Source organism: Eptatretus burgeri, chromosome 1, assembly GCF_056783735.1.
Source record: "Eptatretus burgeri isolate ZD-2024b chromosome 1, Ebu_testis_v1, whole genome shotgun sequence".
NCBI classification, from domain to species: Eukaryota; Metazoa; Chordata; class Myxini; order Myxiniformes; family Myxinidae; genus Eptatretus; species Eptatretus burgeri.
Genome location: NC_140961.1, coordinates 86,670,740 through 86,697,872, shown reverse-complemented (window position 1 = coordinate 86,697,872; position 27,133 = coordinate 86,670,740). Strand labels below are relative to the sequence as shown.

At 41.1% G+C, this 27,133-nt stretch overlaps 1 protein-coding gene across 2 annotated transcripts in view; it reads left to right on the top strand.

Moving 5' to 3' along the window:
• Positions 1-382: 382 nt before the first annotated feature.
• ABTB2 (ankyrin repeat and BTB domain containing 2) overlaps positions 383-27,133 on the top strand; it is a 234,954-nt gene continuing 208,203 nt past the window's right edge. For both annotated transcript variants that reach the window (XM_085890955.1, XM_085890947.1), the window contains exons 1-2: positions 383-538; positions 7,896-8,817. In XM_085890955.1, the coding sequence (XP_085747081.1) occupies positions 7,965-8,817 (853 nt within the window). In that variant the 5' untranslated portion in view covers positions 383-538; positions 7,896-7,964. The remainder of the gene's footprint in view (positions 539-7,895; positions 8,818-27,133) is intronic.

The window sequence follows — 27,133 nt, the reverse complement described above, 5'->3', positions numbered from 1 at the left end:
CCTTTCGCAACTCCGTTTAAAGGACAATGCGCTGTTTCGATGTGGCGTGTTCGGATGACGTCAAAGTCCCGCTCGGAGTTAAGTTCAACTTCACACCGAATCTGCCTTGTGGGGGGTTATAAGCAGGGGTTTAAGGAGGGGTAATTACCTCGTTACAGCGGATGTTAATTAAAGCGATCCGCGCTATCTGCTCGATGTGAGAGTGTTTGAGGAACGTTCCCTCTTGATCTCAGGTCAGAACCGCTCAAGCCAACACGCACTTTTCTCCCCGCCCCACTCGGCACCGACTCCTCCAGGAGGTCCCGCCCTGCGTGCCAGGCCATTGGCCTGCCGAACCGGACTTCCATATGACGCCCCGCCCACTGGGAGACGCCCCGCCCACTGGGAGACGCCCCGCCCACTGGGAGACGCGCCGTTGTGCCTCGAGCGAGAAGGTCCGGCGAGCGCGCGCGCTTCTGCTTTGGCTCGCGCTGGAACCCGCGCTGGAATCGAACGGTGCGTCGGAATCTTCTTCGAGAACCGTCTCCCGAACTTCACCGTAGGTTGATTAATTATCCCCCCCCCCACAACACCCACGGTTTTGACACACACACACACACACACACACACACACACACACACACACACACACACACACACACACACACACACACGTGCTGTGGAATGTCGAACAAGAAACTTAAAAAAAATTCTCCTGTTAGCTCTGGCATTGTTTTTCAGCCCTTCTATACTAGTTATAACACATCATTGTTTTGCTTTTGTGTCTCCACGAACTTCTACAATCAGGAACATCTCCTGCTAACTGTTTCAGAGTATCTCAGTAATTCTAATCCACACGGATGACTTTACAGCAACTTATAGAAAAGTATTTATTCAAAAAAAGTTAAAAAATACAAAAACCTTCTGATCGAAGTTGTCATACCTGGATGAGCATGTGTCCTTTTTTTAATATCGATTAACATTGGCAGTGATGTCACCACCTGCCACACACACCTTGAGAGTGAAGAGTAGGAGGAGGAGGGTTGGGTCGACCTTGAGGTCGAGCTGTTTCAATCAGAGTGGTAAATGCATCGAATGGTCTCTCTGCAAAGGTGGTGCCAATGCAGACCGGGGATCGGTTTCAACTGGATTTGCATCCTGCAGGTATCCAGGTAGCAGTTGGGACACACGGGTATTGGGTACGTGAATAATGTGTGCACTGTGCAAGCTTAAAGGGATTAATGGCCTTATCCTGCGTTGGGTTCCCTTGTTTGATCTTCCTCATCCTCTTCTTCCTCACGGTCTTTTTTGGGGTTGCGAGAGTTTTGGGCCAAGTCTTTCACGAACTGGTCGACTAAGTAGTAAGGGCAGGCATTTGGTATTTGTTCATGGTGCTGGCAATTGCTCACCTCCTCCACCTGAAGGACACCATCACATGGCACACCAGTTCAGCGTCCATCCAAAAGAAGACACGCGCATCCATGAATCGCCCTGCCTGCGAAACACCGGGATGACAGTCAGTAGGTGTGTCTGGATTCAAACTCAAGATAGACAGCTTCGAGGTGAGTGTGTTTACCTCGAAGCCATCCTGCACTTCCCCTTGTTTAATTTTGGATTCACCAAGTGCTGAAACATTATATAGGGTGAAGATGTATATTGTATGTTAAATTTAAAAGGGATGTGTGCCAGGCGGAGGTCATTTAACTGAACCTGTGCTCGAGTAAATTAATTAAATAATATGTTTTTGCCAATTTATCCTTTCGTGAGGCGGACGGACGTTAAAGAAGGGACCGCATGACTTCAACACCAATTCAGCACGTGCAACTGGCCGTGTCCACAAAGTCTGAATCTTTTTTTCATGTGAACGTCCAATATTTAGCCATACCTACTGCACCCTCAGCAAAGGCTGAAGAGGAAACTGCACCCACTGCTTCATTTTTTTTATTGTGTTCTTGAAAGGCCCGTGTCAGTCAGTTGGGTGGGTGGGTGTAAAGGGAGAGGCATGTTTACACTCACTATCTTTTAAAACCGGTCCTTTACTCCGCATCGGATTAATCGGTTACGTGCTCTATTCCTTGATGGAAATGTGTGGATAGGTTCAACAGCATAACTCGTAGGAACCCTGAAAATAAATTGGCATGGAAGGATCGTTTGTAATATTTCAACTTTGTAGCGTCTCTCGACGTCGAATGCTGTTGCTTTGACTCTTGGTCGTCATGGTGTGGTCTGGTCTCATCTCAGATTTCAAACGAACTTCCAAACTGATGATTGTCTATGTACTTTAGCTGTGTTCGGGTATAAATTGATGAGCTTTCAGACTATTGAGGCTTTTGGTGGAACGAAATTACATGCAATGCGAGGATAACAAACTGAGAATGGAGTGGTGAAGGATTTAGAGAGCCGGTGCAGGATGGGGTTGGATAGGCATGGGGGGGGGGAGTGATTCTACAGGCAAGACAAACGAGGGACGATGGAGGTAAGGTAAGCAGAAGCTTGAACCTACTCGTTAACAAGTGTCTTAATAAACTGAAATGACCTGATGAAGCTCGATAGAGAGGGGGTGTGGGACTTGCTAAAAGGCCAGGGGGTGTAAAGCCACATACGTATCCACCCAAATGCATTGGGACAATACTCTGTACAGAGCGTCGGTGCTGCCGAAGCAGTTTGCTGGGCTAGTGGACACAATCCTGGACGGGTCGCCACTCTGGCACAGGAAACCAGCATGCTGGCACTCATTTTGCCGACCTCGGAAGGATGACAGACAGAGTCAACCCCACCTGGTGTTAATTCAACAGCTGAGTGGGATTTGAACTCAGGATTTGATCCCAAGCCTGCCTCCCTAACCATTAAGCCAATACGAGACGTATATACGTATGAAGAGTAAGAATATTGAGAGGCCACCAACCCTAATCCTTATTCTGGGTTTCTGCTAGATGAATGTGAATGATCAAAATTGATGTTTTGGACTTAGGAACATTAAACAGTACCAGGTGAGTTGCAGGAGCTTCAGCCAAGACTGGCTATGTGTATTTACTGCATTGTGGTTGAAAGCCTTTTACTTTATGAATGCTTTGAGAATAACTGCACTATTCAAAATGTGCAACCATTATCTGCCTTTGGAGGCAACCTTATATCTAGGTTTTTGATCCCAAAAAGGTTCGACCTGATTTATAAACCAATAATTCCAAGGAGTTATCTTCTTGAGTTGACCAGTCTATTTAGTGAACTGCACGATGAAGGCCTCACTAAGCATAGTCCATTCTCTTACCAATAATTTTGAGGAGTTCTCTTGCAATTTGAGACCTTTGTGATGCAGTAAATTTTCAATTTAGTCTCTGAATCAGGTCTTTTGTCTACCTTTGCTTCTTACAGGGCCCTCTCTAGGTTGCCAGTTTATGGGTGACTGACCAAATTAAAATATATTTCAGTTTTCTTGGTGGTCTTGCCTTGGAAGTAGTGACATTCCAGGATGGTTATTATTGATGCAAAAGGAAAACATAATGGACCAACTTCCTGGGAATGTGTAGTGTAGAGAAGAGGTTGCTACTGAGAGAAATTCCCAGTTCTTGTGCAGAGAGGAAGTCTGCGAACCAGGATATGAGTACGTGTCATGTCATGTCTTCAATTTGATCTTCGAGGCTCATGTAATTTTTAGTACGTCTAGCGAATTACTGAAAGGCAAAATTTTGAATGCGTCATCCATTCCATCAAACAATAGAAACATGCCTACACAAGTGTGGATCTGATGCAACATTGTGCTGTAGTATTTAGTATTGTCTTTTTTGATAGGGACCCCACTTGGCTTTATATGCTTCATTCAGGGGGTGCTAAATATGAAAACTAAAATTGAGAAAAGGAAGAGGAGGAAAGATGGTGAGAGACAAAGGAGATTCATGGAGTGTGGGTGGATTGAAAGGAAACAAGGTTTGGAAGAGAATGGAGTAATGAATGAGTGAGGGGAGGGAAGGGACACTTGTAGAGCATCTCAGAGGGAGGAGGGAGAATATTGCTCCATATTTGCATATGTCATAATTAAATGACCACAAACAGGTAACAAGGCTCATGAAAGAGCTGTCAAACAACAAAACACCTCAAGATGAACAAACCAGCAATTAAGGATGTTGAATAAATGAGTCTGGATAGGATCAAGAGATCAGAAATAAACTAGAATGGCCACTTGGTAGAGTGCATACCTCCGCCAAGCTGATTAGTTTACGTTTTGTATCCCACTGATAGGCTCCGACCCATCCAGGATTGTGCGCAATAGCCACGGAGACTGCTTCGGCAGCACCAATGCTCTGCACAAAGTATGGTCCCAATGGATAGATGAATGATAGGCCGGATTTGCATTCGGAGCTGAACTAAAATTTAATCAGCTTGTTCTTGGCACCGAACCAACTCATCCACCAAGTTTCGGCTGAATCCGTCCACAACTTCTTTGAGATATCATGCGATATATAGTTTTAGCCCTGTTACTCATTGATGAGGAATTACTTAAAAAAATTCTCGGATCCGGATCCAGATGCAGATCTTCACCAAAATCGAATCCATTCTTCCTTGTCACATAAAAATCTGCCCACCAAGTTTCGTCCAACTCTGTTGACCACTTTTTGAGATATCGTGTTCACAAACAAACAAACAGACAGACAGATAGAGGTGAAAAGAACATCCATCCAACTTCAGTGGCAGAGGTAATAATGATGTAGACACAAGGACATTATGAAGAGCTTCCCATGTTGTGAAAGTTTAAAGCTCCACAGAATCAGGCAATCATGTTTGGTTTCATGAATAGATATGTCTTCACTTAACACTTGATGGTTGTTCTTTTCTTGAATAAATATATTGAAAGGAAGATTTTAATGTTATTTGATGCCATTTTCTGCTCGAGTGGCCAGCCCCCCCCCCCCGCCCTGAAATGCACTCAAGTGGTCCTGCCCCTCCCATGACGCCATCTCACTCTCAGATTCACACATGTACGGTCTGACAGCACTTTCTACATAATGATTTGACTATCGTCCTAATCTGGTGGTTCTTGATCAGGATATTCTTCATCAAAATCGCTTTCTGACGAGTTTGAAGCGGCCATTATCTATTGCGTGCTGACACTGATCCCCTCGATTGTCATGGCAGTTTATCTGTAATTTTTATCGGAGGTACTAGACGAGTTTACTTTTTGAACTGCAACACCTCAAAAAATTATTTTGAATTAACAACCACATTCAATTATTTGTTTATTAATTTAAAATCTACATAATCAAATCAATTTTTTTTCTGTTTCTGTGGATCTTTACGGGTAAATAAAGTATGAATCTGTGTCAGAAGAATAAATTATATAATATATGCAATGTCAAGTTGTTTGGTCTCATTACCTGCAACATGACTGCATAACCCATTGTGAAACTACAGCCCTTGTAATTAAATGAGAAGTCTGTGTATTTCCTATGATGCTCTTAAGCGGAGCCAGGGATGCAGGTTTGATCATGCACAGAAGGCTACCTGTACCAGACCCCTACTTTCACCAATGTTGTCCGATATAGGCTGAAAAAAACATTCTTATAGCTCGACTTCGGCTGTGGTATCTCAAACAATGACAACACTACATTTCAAGTGGTCTGTCTCTGATCAGCATCTTTCACAGTTCTGATTTATATTTACTGCTGTTTTATATTTCTATATTTTATGATTATTGTCTGATGGGAAATGCAGAATGTTTTGATAAATTGCCTTGGAGTTGTTTTCGATGTAGCACACTATATTTAATTATTATTTATATTAAATGACTCTATAATGTGGGATTGTGCATACTTTTGCATCACCATAACAGGTAAACATGACTTTCATATCGTGTTGTAGCTCCACTTATACAGAAATCCACCACAGTTGTTTTCAATCGCCAATACTGTGGGTTTCTGGTGTGGGTCCACAGAGCAAGGGAACGCCAAGGTCTTATCAAAGTGTTTCACTTGCTGTCCATCACCCTCACCCCTCCCCTCACCTTCCCTTACATTATTCCTTTTGCTCTCCTGCACTGAATTAATAGATTTTCATCAGAGTAGGACAATTCCTTTCTGATACTGATAAAAAAGAATAGCTAACAAATCATTAACACTTGATGTCACCAATTTCTCATCAAGCAATTGTCTTAGGAAAGACGACTATAGTTTCTCAAGGCTATTGTAACAGCAGACAGTTTGACAATTTTTTTTATCAACTGGAAGTTTATTAAAAAGGTGTGTTAACCACAAAGTAAGGTTGATGTTTCAAATGTTACCCTTTCATCAGAGTAAGAGAGAACTTCCTTACTCTTTTACTCCAATGAAGGGATAATGTCAGAAACATCCACTTTACTTTGATTGGCATCTCTTTGTCAAGTTTAATTTGGTAAAATGTGTCCTTATTGCTGTTAGTATTGTGAAATTGTCCAAATGTCTTTGTGCATGTTGCATCACAATCTGGATCACTTTAAACCCTGTTGTTAAAGTTGTTAGCTGGAAACATTATCTTTGCTTTCATATTTATTTTTGTAATTGTCCAAATGTCTTTGTGCATGTTGCATCACAATCTGGATCACTTTAAACCCTGTTGTTAAATTTGTTAGCTGGAAACATTCTCTTTGCTTTCATATTTATTTTTGTATTCCATCTATACAATCCAAATATTTACATAATCAACTTGTGTGGAGAGGAAAGGCATAATAATTTATTTGAGTATACTTTTCCTTATTTACAACAGTTTATTACAAAAAATAGTTGAATGAATAAAATAAACCTTCCAAACTTTGGTTTATCGTTCACTAGCAAAAGTACCCGTCACTTTGCTGATGGCTTTAATCAAAAACATGTTGTACTTCACAAACATTCTCCTCTGTTCACTCTATAATTTGCCCAAGGCCATCGTCCATCTGCTTGGAAGTCACCTTCTATTATAACACCACCTTCACATCACCTTCATCAACCATCCTTGCTGCTTATATATGGAGTGAGCAAAAAATTACTTCCGCTTCACTATGAAGCTCAGTGTTGGATGCTTCGGTTTAAACCTCCACTTAAAATGGGTAAAATTAAACATTTCAAAATAATTTAATTATTCTCCCTGATATTTCAACATCACCTCAATGCATATTATCAGGTTATTTAAACTTAAAATTTTTTTTTAATATAACACCATGATGATTTGTAATATTGAATACCACTGGGTGTTGCTATACATTCCACATTTACACTAAAAAAATTGGAGTCTTCCCCCAACCTTGAACCCCCTCCCTGAGATATTCTACCCCAAAATGTCATAATTGTGGTACCCTTGGAAACAAGCAGAATTTGCATTTCGTTCAGTATTTTTTTTCCGTTTTTGAAGCATATATAAACAAGCAACTACCATTTGATATATATATATATATATATATATATATATATATATATATATATATATATATATATATATATATATATATATATATATATATATATATATATATTTACAATTCATTTTATCATACAGATTTAAAAGTATCCTAAGAATCATTAATTTACTAATTGCACAAAACAGGTGCATTATGATGTTGATGAATAATATCCAAAGGGTCATAATGACTTGAACTTTTGTTCTGAATCTGTAAATCTTGCTTTCATATATCAACGCCACACCATCGGCTTAAATCGGCTTAAATCCAACTTTGTCAATTGATCATAAGAGTTGCAAATGTCAAGTTGGTTGTGGCATCTTTTCAAATAATAATAAAAAAACCTTCAAGCTGTGCTGAGGTTCTTCAGTGCAGGACCATTCCTTTATGGATTGTGGGGGGAGGAAGGGGGTGACCTTTGACCCCTCTCCCCATTATACACAGTACATCCACAGACGTGTGTTATCGTTAACGTCAACCGAGTGTCTTTTTTTTTCCTCTTACTCTCCATCAGGTGTATGTCCAGGTGGCTGGCGAGAAAACTGAAAGAGTCCTTCAAGTCTGCGACCAGCGTGGGTTCGTGATGGCTGGCCTCGGTGATTCAACCTTGCGTACTCTGGAGGAGCTCACGCTTGACTCAGGATATGGTGGAGCAGCTGACTCCTGCCGTTCTTGTAGTTTTCCATCCTTGCGTTGTACCGCTCAGACATTACCTCGTGGGCGAGCTGATCGCCGTGCTCTTCCAGACCCCTTATTTAGCCGGCACGGCAGCTACGATACGGTTGGAACAGCACTGGCCGAAGACCCAGAGTCAACTTCTGGCCCCACAACATGGCCACGACTACCAGAGCCAGAAGACGTTCCATGGGAGTTTAGTGATATTTGGAATGTTCTGGCCAGAGGAAAAGCCAAAGAAGCAGCAAAATATTTTTCGAACGATATCGTTGAACGAATGTCAGAACATGCAACAGTGTTGTTAATGCGTCTATCTCGAGAAGTACAACGCCTGAGTGTAACCCATGCACGCTGCACGCGGCATGAAATTGAGGGTTCGGCACGTATCATTCTCTCATGGTCTTTGGCTGATGGCTGCCTAGTGTCCTGCTTGCGTGCCCATTCACTGTACAGCATGAGTTCTGGTGAGAAACTACGACGCAGCAAAGCAGAGCGCTGTGATCTTTCTTTCTCTGTGGGGTGTTTCTTTCGCTGGATGGTTGAAGCCAAGTTGGCTCCTCGTGTACACGAGCTGGCTGCAATCAGCCTGGCTGCTTGCCTTGAGAGCCTGCTCAATGAGATTGTGATCCGGGCATTGGCAGGAAATGAAGGTGACCAAACCTTCACCCTGAAGACTTTGGAACTGAGCATCCTTGGAGATGCAGAGCTGTTTGGTTTGCTGCAACCCTACGAGCACCTTGTTTGTGGCAAAAATGGCAATGGTGAGTACCAAGTTCTTTTTCAGTTTCTGGTAATATTTGATGACACCAACTGCATCCCCTCTTTAAAACTGCAATGTTGTTGTGACATGGGTGATCAAAGGGATTCTGGATCTCCAGGGGCTCCATCATCGGAAGGATGACAGATGGTGTCGAGATGGAGACACCCCCTGGGGGATTACTAGTGTTTTCTGTCGTTCCATTGTGCTGTTTTTTGGGGTTTTTTTTTCTACATTAGCTGTCTGTCTTGGCAAAATCTTTGAGCTGCTGCAGTTGCAACATCATGAGATAATTTATCAACTTGTGTTGATTAAACCTGTAGATATGGCAACAGGAATAGTCGTTGCTATGGACATTCTGTTTGAGGTTATTTCAACATTATTTGCACATCATCGTAAAGATGCTGCTCCATGTAACATCATTTGATTACAATTAGACCGGTATATGATTTGACTTTAAATGTTGTATTTTCCATGAAGAGACAACTGTCCAGGTATAACACAATTTAAGGGTAGTTGAGCACACACTGCTATTGTCCACCAACCTTTGCTCTCATACCCAGGAGTTTCATTGTTTGTATAAGTATACATGATTTCCATAAAACTTATCGTAAGGGTTCACTTATCTGCATCTTTGATATTGGATGTTCAAACCTTCATGCCATGGCGTCAGAAGTGTCACATTTGATTCTTCGTTCCAGCATCCACGACCAGATTGCTGGTTTTATGAATCTCACACAGGGCTCACACTTGGGCATGGCGCTCTGTAATACGATCCATCTCGTAGCGAGTCCCACCCACCCATGCACGTGCCTACCCCATTCCGAGTTTCTTTGATCGGTGTAGGGAGGGTGAGGGAAACAACTGAGCGAACTTGTATGAGAGTGAAGGAGACTGCAACCAGTGGCTGTTTGATGGAAACGCTTTCAAGGAGGCCAGCAGACCAGCATAGAGGAACGGTTGTTTAGGGTGCTGTTTACGATGTGGAGGTCATCCCGGATATGGTGGCCCTTTTTGCACGCTCTGATTTCAGCTTGAATTTCCAACCGGCTTTAGTGAGGACAATAAATATACTTGGTGCAAAGGTTACCTCTACCCCGTAGATTCTGCTTTCACTTAGGCCTTCTTTGTCTATTGCTGCCTGTCTTTCTTAATCCTGTCTGTCTTTGTGCAGTTGCATTATTGTTCACAAGACAGTTGACAAAGACAAGATGAATCGCAGCATTGTTTTTAAATCCCATGCATGCAGTGCTTTGAAAAGGGATTAAAAAGGTATACGTAAATTTAAAAACACCTAAAAACAAAAGATGTAGTGTGTGAGAAATCGAACAGGAATGTTTGTACGGTATTATCATTTCATTGTGTGACATTTTAAATTTTCATGTTGATCCTGCATTTACTTCAACAATGATCCATAGAATAGCAATTTCGCAGGAATAGTTTGAATGCTTCAACTTGGAAAGTTTTAATATACAGGTGTACAATTTAATTTTATTTTATCTTATTTTTAAAAGTGCAACTTTTAATTATTCATACGGGTCATATATTGTGATCTTTAGAATAATTTTTGAAACATCATCCTGGAAAAGTAGATTTTAAGTGAGTTAATTTGGAGAGGTTCACATTTTAACCAGGTATAAAGTTTTAATATTAATTTAATGGATTAAAGTTTAACTTCCCTCTCTCCAATGAATACACATCAACAGCCATTAATTATATATATATATATATATATATATATATATATATATATATATATATATATATATATATATATATATATATATATATATATATATATATATGCCTGGTGTTGGCGCAGTGGTTAGGGCAGCGGCTTGGGATCCAAAAGGTCCTGAGTTCAAGCCCCATTGGGCCACTTAATTAATAAACCAGGGGGTTGACTCAGCCTGTCATCCTTCCGAGGTCAGCGAAATGAGTACCAGTGTATACTGGGACAGTGTATACCCCGGTTAAAATAGGTGTACCAGATCCCTGTGTCGTAAGAGGTGACCAGAGTTGTGTCAGGAAGGGCATCCGGCGTAAAACATGTGCCAAATCACTATGCGGATCATAGCGATGATCCGCTGTGGCGACCCCGAAAGGGAGCAGCCGAAAGAAGAAGAATATATATATATACCATATTTATTTTTCAACCCACTCCTAGAAGAGGCACTTATTCGAGTGAACATCCTCTGTGTGATGTTTTTAATTTCTGTATCTTGGTCGAACTTCAATTTTTCTTTACACAATGAAGTCATTCATTGCATATGCCCACACCACATTACATGAACTCAATGAGTCAACAGTACCACACATTGGCTCATTGGTCACGGCACTTTCGACAGACTCTTCCTCCAGATCACCCTCTTCAACTTCCACGTTTTATATCCAACGAGCCATGCCTGCCTCCCCATCGCTTCACTGACAGGTTTATCAAAAGAGAGCATGTTTCACTTTACAAAAACTTATTGCATATCTATCTGTGAGTCTCAATGAGGATGTAAAATGAAGTGAAACAGTTGAAAAAGTTTTTTTTTTCTTACAACATGCAGTTGCTATGAATAAGGTTGCGGTTGTTGTTTGTGTTCCTTCCGAATGCTATTAAATATTTTTCTATTGCTTTGAGAAGTTTTACTATTATATAATTTTGTGTGTCCATAACGTTTTATTATAAAGGTTTCCTGCTGCCGTACATTGGAACTGCTACATTAAATCTCCAAGTCCTGCTTTTTCATGTTCCCTCCTGGAGAGATTGGGCTTTTAAAACAAGTATTTTTTTTTTAATGATTAAGCGGACACAAATTATTGTACAAATTAAATCTATTATTCGCTTTCCAACCATTTGAATGTATTATTAGCTTTCCAATGGTAACTTATTATTATTATTATCATCATTATTATTATTATTATTATTATTATTCCAACAGCAGGTACACTTCAGAAAAATTGTGATGGACAGATGCTTCTCCATATATATATATATATATATATATATATATATATATATATATATGTATATATATATATATATATATATATATATATATATATATATATATGTATATATATATATATATATACATACATACATATTTGGGTGTTCCAAAAAAATGAAAGTTTGATTTTTGCTGCTCCCTGATTTTGCCTTTATTCCAATACTCCATAAGAACTTATAGGTCAAAAATGAACAAAATTCCATGATATTTAGGGGTTCCTCAAGTTGGCACAATTATGTCCATTATGGAGAAGGCATTTTGCACTGCAATGTCAAAAAGCTCATCTGGGTCTCCTTGGAAAAACTATTCTTTCATCCTATATGACTGCTGTGGTTTTTGAAAATATCAAACAACCATATTAATTGTGAAGTGTACTGCGTTGTGCATATTCGATGGCAAGTTATCAGTTACAGTTTGGCAAATTTTAACAATATTGTGCCAACTTGAGGAACCCCTAAACATCCTCCAATCTGCTTCATATTTGGTGTGTATGTTTCCACTGTCAAATGGAACAAAAGCACACCCAGGGAGCATGAATATTCATACTTTTATTTTTTACCCCCATATTATGAAGCACCCTAATACATATACTGTATATGTATTACAATTGTATAAAATTGTTTAATACCAAACAATCACCCCGGATGCATATTAAGGCCCGGTCACACCTTGACGTTTTAGCCAACGTATACCGATTTTTTTTTTTAATTTTTTTTCTAAAACGCTGGCACACATTGAATACGTTATGGGTAAGTTTTGATAACATTGAGAGCACGCTGAAAAACACTGCCATACGTCGTTTTACGTTGGCTTTAAACGTTGTACTTTTTGGTTGTCCTCAAATTTTTTCATGCTTGAAATTTCACGATGTATGCCGGCGTATGACTCACACGTTCCGCTACGCTGGCCACAAGTTGTATGCATGGTCTGCGATCGTTGACAGATGTCAACACATGCTACTTGTAAGTTAATCATAAGTTGAGACACGCCGAGGTAATGTTTAGCGTACCCGAAACTTATTTCTAACCTATGATTAACGTGTTGTTGGCACATTACGCGATCGTTGCCACACATCGACAGACGTTACTTTTAAGTTACTCATAGGCTGAAAGACGTCGGTATAATGGATCGTCCTTGCGTCAGCGTCCACGGCCACGGCCAAGACACTTATTTGTAGCATTCTTCAAACTTTTCTTCGGCATGACAAGGATGTTCACACTTCGATGTCTAGCTTGGCTATGATTCCAATTGTCCATCGGCAGCGTCTATTTAAAATAGTCGAGTTTGAGCGTTTTAACACCTTCAGAAGAAACGCTTCAAATTTCCAAACCCCAGCGTCAAAAAACAAAGGCGAGTGACAGCAATTTAAATCGTTCATTGTAAACAATGAAAATAGCTGAGTGGTACCGTTTAAAAGTCGTTGAGTGTAAAAAAATCCAATTGTTGAGCGCAAGCGTCTACTTTCAATAGTGGGGTTTGAGCGATTTAGCACGTTCAATAGAAACAATTAAAATCTCCGAGCGACAGCGTCAAAAAACAAAGGCGAGTGACAGCAATTTAAATCGTTCATTGTAAACAATGAAAATAACTAAGTGGTACTGTTTAAAAGTCTTTGAGTGTAAAAAAAATCCAATTGTTGAGTGCAAGCGTCTACTTTCAATAGTGGAGATGCAGCCATTTAAATCGTTGAGTGGCAGCCTATGAATAGCAAACCCCACGTCACCGGCAAAGATAAACTGCCGCACGATATGGATAAGTTAGGCTATCGTTGGGCATAGTTTGTGAACGCCGGCTTCACGATAATTATTCGTTGGTATATCGTATCTATAAGTAATCAAAGCGCTCTATGCACATTATTAGTTCATTGTGCATTTGTCCAACCCGTTATGAATATACCTAAATCGTAAAAACAAGCTATAGCTCATTGTTGAAAAAGCCCCATAAAAAATTAGCCGTGAAGAACTTCGAACAATGGTGAAAAGATGTCTCCTACCCGTGGACACGCGGACGCAAGGACGATCCATCATACCTCACACCCTCCCCCTCACACTCACCTACTACTGCCAACATGAACAAAGTACTACTACTACTAATAATGATACTGATACTGATACTGTTACTGCTGACATGGACATCGACTCAAAAAGGACTCGAAAACACTGTTGGGTTCTGTTTTATGAGCAGCATTTTTATATACCAATTCCCAAAACCGCTGGGAACACGTCTTTATATGGCAGATGTAAGCTAGAAACACGTTAATTTATTTTTTTTGTCGAACGGAAGATGTCATTGGAATACGTCTACATATGTCAATGTGTGTTGGGACTACGTAAAGAATTGGTTCAAAGCACGTCAAACATAAGTTAGAAATAAGCTTCGCATAAAAAAGACATTACCGCGACATGTTTCGACTTATGAGTAGCTTATAAGTAGCCTTTGTGGACGTGTGTAAGCGTCCACATATCGTGTGTAAAACTTATCCCCATCGCATGCGGAACGTGTGTCATACGCCGAGTACTTCGTAAAATTTTGAACATGTTTTCATTTTCTTGATGTACTCTACTTACTACGACGTATGATAGCGTACTTTAGCGTTCTACTCACGTATACCAAACTTACTCATACCGCAGCAATGCCAACCCTCCCGATTTCATCGGGAGGCTTCCGAAAATTCACCCAAACTCCCGCCCTTACGATCACTATCCTTATCCTCCCGAAATTTTGATATTTTTGCACTGTTCACTAATCAGAATGTACTAGTATGAGAATTGAATGAAAAGCATCATCTGCTACGTATAGCATGTGGTAACTCCATAACGTTCGCTGCTACCAAATTGTACGTAAAAAATTGCAAATTCAAATGAGGAGCAGCGAAACATTGGGTCTGGATCTCGCTTATGCGATCATGCACTGAGATTTAGTGCATGCGGTATGTGTGCAATACAGTGCATGCGGTATGTATGCACAGTGTATATGCATGCGATACGCTCACTGCATGCAGCTGGGCCCCGTACCAGCCCGGCGGTCGCGACCACCGTGCGGTGTTTAATTTAACAGCCGCTAGAGTTCTACGAGTCGCGCTGCAGCTGTGGAACATCGACTTCGAAGTTACCGATGCTTCAAGCCCTCGATGTTGATTACGAAATGGCAGAAAAGAAGCTTACGAAGACCAAGAAATGGTCTCAGAAGTACAAGACCGAATACAGTCTCCAATACCCGTGTATTCGAAAGTCTGAAAGAGGAATTCGTCATGCGTATTGTACAGTATGCAGCGTTGATATTTCAGTTGAGCACGGAGGTCGCGATGATATTCGGAAGCACGTTGGAAGCAAACGGCACACAGACATTGCAAAGGAGAGATCTTCGAGCACGAGTACCGGTACACTTCTGAATTATTTCACCAAACAAGGGACAAGCGAGGAAGAGGATGTTACCCGAGCGGAACTTCTCTTTAGTGGATTTATTGTGGAACATAACTTGCCCATATCAGTCTCAGATCATGCTGGACCTCTATTTCAAAAGATGTTTCCAGATTCAAAAGTTGCTTCAAAGTATGGATGTGCAAGAACAAAAACTTGCAAGATGTGCAAGATGTGCAAGAACAAAAAAAAAAAAAAAAAAAAAAAGAACAAGAACAAAGAAGAAAAAAAGAACACTGGTCAACAATTTTTTACTTTCTGAATGTTGTCTAGATTTCTACAAGTGAATTAGGGTATTCTGGCACTGCTGAATCAGGAAATGGCATCCGTTTCTCTCCATCAGGTCAGGTTTTTGTGCTAAGTTGATTTGAAAAAATCAGATCTTGTGACAAAATCAATTACATTTTTGTGGCATTATCAGCTGATTTTTGTCAACACATATCATCCTAAACATGTTTTTAAGAAAAAAATGTTTTGCCAACAACATTTATTCATTACATGATAGAAACATCGATTACTGTCATCTGAATGGTGGGCATTGATAAAGGTAAGTACAAGTAAATTGCATGTTGCGTCACCACTGTTCAAACTTCAGGGCTTGAACTTCCGTTTCTTCGAACTCCTGGAATGTTCAGCGGCAGGGAGGTCTCTCTTCAGATTCCAACAGTAGTCAGCCATCATGACTGCGTCCCAGCGACCCTGATACCTGGTCTCCATCTCCTTCATGTCCTGATGGAATCTCTCCCCCTGCTCGTCACTCATTGAACCCAGGTTCTCAGGAAACTGGTTCATATGTGAAAATAGGTAGTGCATCTTGATGCTCATGTTGCAGCCCAGGTTTCTGAAAGCAGTCAGCATGTTGTTGACAAGTTCTGCGTAGTTTCTGGCCTTATTGTTGCCAAGAAAGTTCTTCACTACCAAAACAAATGTCTTCCACGCTTCCAGTTCCACTTCGTTCATTGAGTTTTTGAACTCTGGATCTCTGATGAGCTGACGGATCTGAGAACCATCAAAGATGCCAGCTTTCAACTTCTCCATGGTCAATCCTGGAAAAGCCTGGCACAAGTAAGTGAAGCAGTCACCATCTTTGTCCAGAGCCTTGGTGAACTGCTTGATTAAGCCGAGCTTGATGTGCAGCGGTGGGAAGAGTATTCTGTCTCTGTCCACCAGAGGGTCGTTGATGACGTTCCTTTCTTTGCATGGCACCAATTCCTCCCGCACAGGCCAGTCCTTCTTCGTGTAATGCTGAGCACGGTCCCTACTATCCCACATGCACAGAAAACATGGGTACTTGGTGAAGCCAGACTGTTGTCCCAACAAAAAGTTCACCATCTTCAGGTCAACACAAATAAACCACTTATGCTGATCATAACCAATTTTCTCCAGCACGTACTTCACCGCTTCATACTTCTCCTTCAGTGTAGTCGAGTGAGCGATGGGTAGAGGCAAACTGGTTGCCGTTGTGTAGCAGAACACATTTCAGTGATCGCTTGCTGCTGTCAATGAACAGTCTCCAATCTTTGGGTTCGTTCTGTGGCACTCCAAGCTTGAGCAGAAGCGCATATCATAAATTGGCACATGTAGGTATTGTACATTCTTCAGAGTTCGTTATTTCAAGAAATACAACTTTTTTGTATCACATTATTACAAAATCTGCCCCATTAACTTTAGTTTTGATCCACGAACTTTATGCTTTGCCTCACCAATTTTTGGAAGATTTTGAGGTTTTATGACTTCAAACTGATCCCTTTTCGACATAATCACCTAGAACTATCGTACCTGAATACTTCTTGTCATTAAAATAATTATTTCCAATTAAAACAATAATTTGACATGATATTTTACCCCCACCAACTTCTTCTAAAATGCTCCACACATGCGTACATGTGAACAAAAATGTAAAAAACGACATGTGGCCATATCTCAAAAACTTGACCTGATTGAACAAAACTAATGTGAGTTTTGGATTCAGCGCATCAGATTCGTCCTAAATCAGCTTAAAAAATGCAGACAACAAATTTGTTGTTGACCAGTGTAATTGGTGAGTTGTCAAATGTTACTGCTTCATCTATTGCCGATATTGCTAGACTAGCTCCATTTAGCCTAGCTACAGACGGTAGCAATGACAGTGGTGAGGCCCAGCTATATCCTGTCCTGATTTCGTACTATGACAACAGTGCTGGGATTGTGAAGCAAGGTTTGCTAAGTTTGCCTGCGTGCAAACAAGATTCCACTGGAGAAAACATTTTCAAACTGCTTGATCATGAATTCAGTGACAGGAAAATTCCGTGGGGAAATTGTGTTTCCTTTTGTGCTGATAATGCCTCTGTCATGGTGGGCAAGCACAAAGGAGTCGCTGCTTATATCCACAAACAAAATCCAGAGTGCTACATCATGGGATGCCCTTGCCATATGATGCACAATACGGCCAAGAAGGCGGCTCAGGCCTTACCCATTGAATTAGATGACTTTCTCATCGATATTTACGACTACTTGGACAAAAGTAGTAAACGCGTCAAAGGAGTGAAAGCACTGCAAGAACTCTGTGATGCCCTGACACACAAGATTCTGAAGCATGTCGCAACAAGGTGGCTGTCCCTTGGTCAGTGCCTAGACAGGCTGATTGAACAGTGGGAGCCACTTCGCCTCTTCTTCAAAGAAGAAGTACGAAGAAAAATGCAACCAACTGTAGCCAAGACTCTAACAACGAGCAAGAAGGACGGCACTGTATCTACTGCCAGTACTGGCACTGCAGGATCAAGCACTAGTGGAGCAGCATTCACCACTACCACTGCAGTATCTGCTGCGAAGAAGACAGCAGGGACAGCACCAAAACCAATGCTGAGAGCAGGTAGCATCACCGGCCCTTCATCACGTTCATCTACAAAGCAGATCCCTTCAGAGTCGAGAAAGACTGTGATAGTCCCATCTACAGGCAAAGAAGGACCCAAGTTAAGTTCTGCTTTTGCCAAATCACTTGATAGAAGCTCAGCAAAACCTTCAAATCAGAGGTCTTCTTCCTTGGCTGCACCTACCTCAAGCTCTCTCCTCAAACGTAAAATTGGATCTGGTACTACGAGTCTGACCTCTTCTGCTGGCAGTAAACGCAAGTGTGATCGCCCTGCGGCTAAGTGTACTACGAGTTCTACAACTAAAAGCGCATCTTCCTCAAACACTGTGCAGGAATCTAGAGAAAAACGTGTCAACAGGATGTTCTTGTCTCCACAAACAAAACTCTATTGTTTCTTCCTTCGATATGCTAACAAGCTTTTTGAGAAGGGGAATCTTCTGCTCCAAAGAGACGAACCCTGTATTCATCTCCTGCACGGAGAATTGAATGGTCTTCTGAAAGATATCTTCGTACGGTTTTTGAAACCATCGGTGTCATCGGTTGCTCTGGTAAATGTACCCTTCTCTGACAGAAATCATCAGAAGAATGATGAGGACCTCATGATTGGGAACGATGCCAAACTGAATATAAGGGAACAAAGGAGTCTCAAGAAATCCACCTTCACTCTGAGTGAGTCAGACATCCAAGGTTTCTTCAGTGCAGTTCGCTCATATTATGTGAAAGCCTGCAATTACATCTTCAAAACCTGGCCGCTAGATGATGAATTAGCCAAGCATGCTCAGGTGCTGGATGTTAAGCTACACCAAGAAGTGGGGTTTGACTGTGTGGAGTTTTTCATCAAGAAATTCCCCTGTCTGTTCAGTGGCGGTGATAGTGACATAGACAGTCTTGAGAGTGAATTCGCTCGCTACCAGGCAGACGCCTCCATAGCTACAATTGCTACTGAGACAGTGAGAGTGGATGAGCAGTGGCATCGGATTTCACAGCTCACAGATCCCTGCACTGGTGCCAAGAAGTATCCTAATTTGAGCAAAGTGATGAAGGGAATCTTGGTCATTCCTCATTCGAACGCATCATGTGAGCGGGCACTCAGTCTTGTACGGAAGAATCATACTGAATTTCGTCCCAATTTGAGTGTCAAAACCCTGGAAGCTCTCTTAATTGAAAAACTAGCTCATAACACCCCTTGCTACCAGAGAGAATACAGCAAAGACATAATCAGAAGGGCTAAAAGAGCCACACAGCTGTCACTCAGCAAAGCTGCCATGGAAAAAGCAAGCAGCAGTAGTACCAGCCAGTAAGGTAAGAAAAATATTGCTTCTTTTGTGCTTTTTGTTAATCTTTGATTGTCCCCTAACTTACTAATATTAACATACATGTAACATTAAAAAGTGCACAATTTTCCCCTTTTTTGTTCAAAAAGTGGGAATTCTTAACATGTTAAATGCTCCAAAATAGGGCTCAGAGGGCACTAGAGAGCGTCTAGAACCCCAGAGCTTCCAGGGCCCTAAGGCGGGCCCTGGACCCCGCCGCAAGGGTCGAGCGCTCCGCGCTCGAGATGTGCGCTTCGCGCACATTATTTGGTGTCGGTTGAAAATCCTCCCTAATTCTGATTTCCAAAAGTTGGCATCTCTGATACCGTATTTGACGTGCCCCAACGTTTTAGACACATTTTTCTTAGGTCGGCATACGCTGGCAAGATCGCCAAGGTGTGACCGCGATGTTGACACTTCCATTTCTACGGCAGTTATGATTCGAATCGTTGTGCGTCAGCCTTTTAATAGGCTACGTCACGACATCGTCGGCGATGCGTGCAACGCGCTATGCCTAAGTTAGACCATCATTGGGCATCGGTTGTGTAGGCCGACAACAGGTTCAGCATTCGTTGGTATAAGTTATCTATAACACAACGAAACGTTCTGTGTCCGTTACCAATGCGTTATACATAAGACCAAGTCGCTATGAATACGTCCGAATCTTTAAAAAAAAACATCAAAAGTTCAACGTCAGCCAGCGTTTCACATACATTTTAATACGTTGCCATCGCTGGCTAAAACGTCAAGGTGTGACCGGGCCTTTAGATGGGAGGGGCATTTATTTTTTCAACCCCTTCCTTTGGGGGTTGCTTATTGGAGGAATGGGGGTGTGTGGGGTGTTTCTTTTATTGAAGTGTATGTGTGTGTGTTGCTCTGTGTATGCACACACACACACACACACACACACACACACACACACACACACACACACACACACACACACACACACACACACACACACACCAGTGGGGCATATTTTCACACTGCAAGCAACAACTCATGTGTATCCTACGTACAGGTATAATAAATATAAGTTTTATATATTTGTTGACATGGATTGTGAGATTTATATTCAAGAGCAAGAGGTTACAATGATATGCAAGACAAAAGACAAACTAAAAATGTTGCTGATTCATTGTTAACTTAACCAAAGAATGACTAGAAAAATGGCAAGTCATGTGACCCAAAATGCAATATAATTAAATGTGAAATATTTAAAGTGAGCAATTATTACTACGATTACTTAGTTATCAAAAATTCCTAATCACAATGATTATTTAAAAATTAGCAATATTTAACACGTATCAATACTAAAGCACATCACAGGTCAGAGACAAAGACATTAGAATCACTTGTAACACTTTCCTTTCGAATGTATAAAGTCCGGTCTCATTGTTTTAAAAGCCCATTGTGCTTGTATTCTGCAAACAGCTAAATAACTCAAGTAAATCAATAGTTAGTCATTATAATGTACTATTTATGAAAAGTTAACAGCTATAGTAATTTTTAATGTAAATACGTCAAAAGTTAAAATATGAGGCAGAAGAGGCGCTTGTGACCATTGCCTAACAAACAGTTCCAGTGTAAGCTCCATTCTCTTGGGTCACCTGACCTATAGTGAGCAGCCAGCATCTGCACCGGCTGGCTCTTATTACCTCCACCAACAAAGGTGAAGGAGCTTATGTTTTCACCCCTTTCTGTCTGTTTGTTACTTACGAAATCTAAAGATTTCGTAAGTATATTGATACCTTCCGTTTCTGTTTGTTTGTTTGTTATCTTGCCAAAACGAAGTTTTTGCAAGATATGTTAGTCAGCTTGTATGTTTTTTTGTTTGTTTGGTTTTTTTTTGTTTGTTTGTTTGTTTGTCTGTAATCACGTATAAAAAATTCTGCAGAGCACAGTTTTCATTGGAAATTTTTGTAACTTTGCATATCAGAGGCCTATAGAGGTCCCTTTCAGTGCTCAAAACTTTGTAGGTCAAGGTCAAAGGTCAAGGTCACTTTGTCGCAAATCAGGGGAGTCAACGAAACCCTTATTTTTTGAGTAATTTTGATCGGATCGTCTTCAAACTTCATGGGAATATAGTTCATGGTCTGGCGCTCAGCTGATTAATTTTTGGTGGTGATTGGCCTTGACCTTCATGGTTAGCGCCGAAGGTCAAACATATTTGACCCCAAGGTCAAATTTTCAAGTTTTAGGAACCATATCGTGTAGTACCTCAAATTGAACACCTCGATGAGTGCTTTCTAGATATGTCAAGCTTGAGACATTATGACGTCATTTGGTGACGTTATGAGGCAAAAGCATATTTTTCATGGTTACACTGTAGAACGATTCTCATCGGAATCTCTCGTAGGCAGATATTCCTCAAGGAGTCGCTCCTGGTGGATAGCAGCTCTGTTCACCTCAGTGTGACCTTAAAGAAATCACATGTGGTCACCTTTTGGCAAGATACGGGTCACCCTGCGGGTGACATTGGTTTATTTGTTTGTTTGTTTGTAGGCACGATAACTCGAGAATGGAAGAAGCTACCAATGTCAAATTACACCACGTGATTCAGGAGGCTGATGGCTAGTGCTGATTGAATTTTGGTCAAAATCGGTCAAAGGTCAAGGTCACAGTGAGGTCAAACATTCAAAAAATGATAACTCGAGAATGGAAGAAGCTACCAATGTCAAATTACACCACGTGATTCAGGAGGGTGGTGGTTAGCGCTGATTAGATTTTAGTCAAAATCGGTCAAAGGTCAAGGTCACGGTGAGGTCAAATATTCGATTTTTGATGGTTTGGTACAGATAACTCGAGAACGGAAGAAGCGACCAATGTCAAATTACACCTCGTGATTCAGGAGGCTGATGGCTAGTGCTGATTAGATTTTGGTCAAAATCGGTCAAAGGTCAAGGTCACAGTGAGGTCAAACATCCAAAAATGATAACTCGAGAATGGAAGAAGCTTCCCATGTCAAATTACACCAAGTGATTCAGGAGGGTGGTGGCTAGCGCTGATTAGATTTTGGTCAAAATTGGTCAAAGGTCAAGGTACAGTGAGGTCAAACATCCAAAACATTCGATTTTTGATGGTTTGGTACAGAATCATCATAGAAACTTCTGGTTGTGTCGCTACCTTCTTGAGAGACAGCTTTTATTAGATAAGGACAGAGGTCAAGTTGACGATTTCGTAAGTACCAGTCTATGACTGCATGTTTGTTTGTTTGTTTGTAGGCACGATAACTCGAGAATGGAAGAAGCTACCAATGTCAAATTACACCACGTGATTCAGGAGGGTGGTGGTTAGCGCTGATTAGATTTTAGTCAAAATCGGTCAAAGGTCAAGGTCACGGTGAGGTCAAATATTCGATTTTTGATGGTTTGGTACAGATAACTCAAGAACGGAAGAAGCGACCAATGTCAAATTACACCTCGTGATTCAGGAGGCTGATGACTAGTGCTGATTCGATTTTGGTCAAAATCGGTCAAAGGTCAAGGTCACAGTGAGGTCAAACATCCAAAAAATGATAACTCGAGAACGGAAGAAGCTTCCAATGTCAAATTACACCACGTGATTCAGGAGGGTGATAGCTAGGGCTGATTAGATTTTGGTCAAAATTGGTCAAAGGTCAAGGTACAGTGAGGTCAAACATCCAAAACATTCGATTTTTGATAGTTTGGTACAGAATCATCATAGAAACTTCTGGTTTGTGTCGCTACCTTCTTGAGAGACAGCTTTTATTAGATAAGGTCAGAGGTCAAGTTGACAATTTCGTAAGTACCAGTCTATGACTGCTTGTTTGTTTGTTTGTTTGTTTGCTTGTAGGCACGATAACTCGAGAATGGAAGAAGCTACCAATGTCAAATTACACCACGTGATTCAGGAGCGTGATGGCTAGTGCTGATTAGATTTTGTTCAAAATCGGTCAAAGGTCAAGGTCACAGTGAGGTCAAACATAATTCCGTAAATTCATGTGGAGAAATGGAGTATTTTTGCTTCGCTCAACGTTACGAGTTCGTTTTAACTTCGATTTTAATTTTGTCTTCGGTTTTTGCGATCGCTTAGGACGCTTAAAACTCGGTTGTAGAAATTCTGTTAAAAATCGGATGTTTTGGAGACGTTTTAAGATTGTATAAAAAAATATTTCACTCGACGCGTCACGGGTCGTCCCATGATGCAGTGCGCTCGAGCAGACGCATCGTTGAGTTACGTTAAGGTATAATTGTGTGGAGAAATGGAGGTTTTTGCTTCGGTCGACGTTATGATTTTTGATGGTTTGATGCAGAATCATCGTAGAAACTTCTGGTTTGCGTCGCTACCTTCTCCAGAGACAGCTTTTATTAGACAAGGTCAGAGGTCAAGTTGACGATTTCGTAAGTACCAGTCTATGACTGCTTGTTTGTTTGTTTGTTTGTCAGTTTGTGTACAGGATATCTCCAAAAGTTGTCGACAGATTTGAATGACATTTGGTGGGCAGGTTGGCTGTGTCACAAGGACACACTGATTAGATTTTGGTGAATATCTGGATCTGGATCTGAAAACTAGAATTTTTTCAAGTGATTCTTCACCATTGAGAGATAGGGTCAAAAACGATATACAGCATGATATCTCAAAAAGTTGTGGATGGATTCGGACAAAACTTGGTGGGCACGGGTGTATAACACTGATGAATTGATTCAATTTTGGTGAAGATCCGGATCCAGACATGAGTTTTATTTAATCTTAAAAGTGATTCTTCACCATTGAGAGATAGGGCTAAAAACGATACATTTATTGGACCTGATATGTTCTGTTGGATCAGGCATTGCACAGTGGAGGTATGCACTCAACCAAATGCCCTTCTAGTTCGTGGATATTTTCATATGCGGAATTTTTCCAACAGTTTTTTTATTTATTTATTTTTTGTTTGATATTGGCTCTGAGTTGCATCAGTTTGCAAATTTTCAGCTTTGCACACTACCTAGAAGGTACGAAGCATTTATTTGAGGGAGTGAGTGTCAGTGCTTAGAAATAGCTTTAGAAATATATATATATATATATATATATATATATATATATATATATATATATATATATAATTACTCCACCCTGCAGGTATGGGAAGGAAAATATCTCCACATCTGCCGGGATAATTTGGAGCGAATTGTCAAACCTGAACACAACGACCATGGTGGCATTGCAGCAGGATAGCCGAGTGAATGTGTGAACCCAATCTGTCCATAAAAGGATTAATAAACCAATTTTTCTGCGTGCTGTGGGGCCTGCTCTCAATAACCACAAAAGCTCTCATTAAAATGCAAATTTACTACAGGGCGAAAAGGCGAGGAAGAATGATATGGACACCTCTCGGTGATCACAGGTAGTAACAAATTGCAATTAATAAAGTACACTCACATGTGACGAAACCACGATGGCTTAACAAATACTCCTTCATCCCTTTCATTTGGGAAACACTGAACAGAGAAGGGAGATGATGAGACGAATAGGAAAAGCTGTGCTGCACAAGCCCTGCTCATTCATGGTGTAAGACCTCATTAGCTCCGCCACCGAAGGTGAGCGATATTGGCTCTGAGTTGCATCCGATTTTCATTTTCACCGCTGTTTATTTGTTTGTTTGTTTGTCTGTGAAGAGGATATCTCAAAACGTTGTGGAGGAGATTGTTAGGTGATAAGCAGAACAAGTCGATTAGATTTTGCTTCAAGTCCGAATCCAGATCCGGCCTATCAATGAGATTTAAAACAAACTGTTCAGCTTGGCGGAGGTATGAGCTCTACCAAGTGCCATTCTTGTTTGTGTGTGCAATTATCAGGTGTGTGTTGTGTCCTCATTGTGCCTTGTCTGCCAGTACCAGCCAAGTTCTCACCTCATTAGCTCTTTTACAATTTAACCACAACTTGTACCCCGAAGCTGAACCATCAGGAACTCTCCAACAACAGATAGCGGTGAACCACCAACCAACCAGAACTCCAGTGTAGAAGTAGAACAACAAACCTGTGTGCGGTGTGTGTGTGTGTGATTCTATGTCTCGTCCATGGCAAACCACCAAACTGTCTGTGGCATGCGCTCATTGGCCAATGCAGCTCGACAGATGGTGCATGCCCATTGGCTGGTAAATGAGGAAAATTTTCGATTTATTTTCCATTTTTTCCAGAGTCAGTGAGATCATTGATAAGGATTAGAAATAAAATGGGGCCTAGATCACTGCCTTGTGGTACTCCAGCCTTGACAGGGAGAGGAGATGAAAGGGTTCCGTTGAGAGCCACACATTATTCACGAGACTGGAGGAAGTCAGTAATCCAAGTGTGGAGTTGGCCTTGGATTCCACAGACAGTTTGGAGAGCAAGACAGGATGCCAGACTGCATCAAAAGCTCGAGATATGTCCAGATAGATGGCCCTGATCTCAGGTGGGATATTCAGGGCCTCCAAATTTGTTGGGAGGGTAAAAGCAGCATGTCCAAGGGAGAGTGACCAGGTCTGAAATTGAGTTGATGATCTGAAATGAGGCTGTTGGAGAAAAGGAATGATTGTATGTCAACAGTGATGATGGATTCCATGACCTTGCTAATGATTAGAAATAAGCTATTTGACCTGTGGTTGAGGGGATCCGCTTTTGCGTCTTTTTATGTAATGCTATGATTGCTGATTTCTAAGCAGATGTAAGATTACCTCTGGTAAATGACAAGGTGAAAAGAGCAGAGAGAGGAAGTGCAAGAGGAGCAGAGCAAGTTTTTAGGACACTTGAGCTGATGCCGTCCAGTCCATTTGCAGAGTCAAAATTGAGGGTTGCCAGTAACTTTTCCCTCTTTTCAGGTGCAAAAGACGCAGACTTTCGGAGCAATTGGTTATGACTGGGAAGGATGGGTACAAGAGGGTGGAGTTAGGGACACAAGATTTTGAAGCAAGCACAGAATTTAAGCAGTCAGCCTTCTCATGAGCAGAGTTATCTGTGGTGCCATTTGAAGTGAGGGAAGGGATGGAAGGGGAGACCAAAACCAATGACAAGGCATCACCAGGTTTGAGAAGAAAGTGGGAGACAAGTTTGTAAGCTTAAACTCTGATTCTCTTGTGGGTAGACACACACTTGTGTGCTTTGTGGAACGAGCTGAGGTTGCCTTTGGTCAGATTTTTCCTTCCAGGAGGAGAGTGAAAGTTGTTTTCAAGCAGTAGCCTCACCACAGGATTGAAATACCAAGGGTGGGAGGATGGGTAAGATAACTGAATACGAGATGGGATGAATCTCTGCATTAGAGAGAGCAGGTTTCTGTGGAAGGTGGAAATAGGAGAACAGTCCTGAAGTATTAAAAAATAAATAAATATGTAAAAGTTGTGAATATGCGAAGCACGAATGTCGAAGCAGGTCACACTTTATGATCCATGAATGCGTGGAATCCGAGAATCGTGTTACCGTGAATGTCGTGGTCCAATAGTATAGCATTAGAGGGCATGGCATATTTTTTGAGGTGAAGAAGAGGTGGCCATTATTGGTAGATACTAATCATCTCCATAATCTCATCTTTATCGTGGTCATCATCATCACCACGATCGCATGATTGGATCAAGTTTATCATCATTTTTATTAGTTATGTTTCATGATCTTAATAACTGAAGAAAATAAACTTTATTTTATGTTCTTCATCCAGGAAGCCGAGCAAAGTGTTGGCTTAACAGTTAAAGTAGCTGACTTAAGATCCAAGAGTCTTGGAGTTCAAGCCCCTGTCATGCTGTTAACTAAATAACACCAGGTG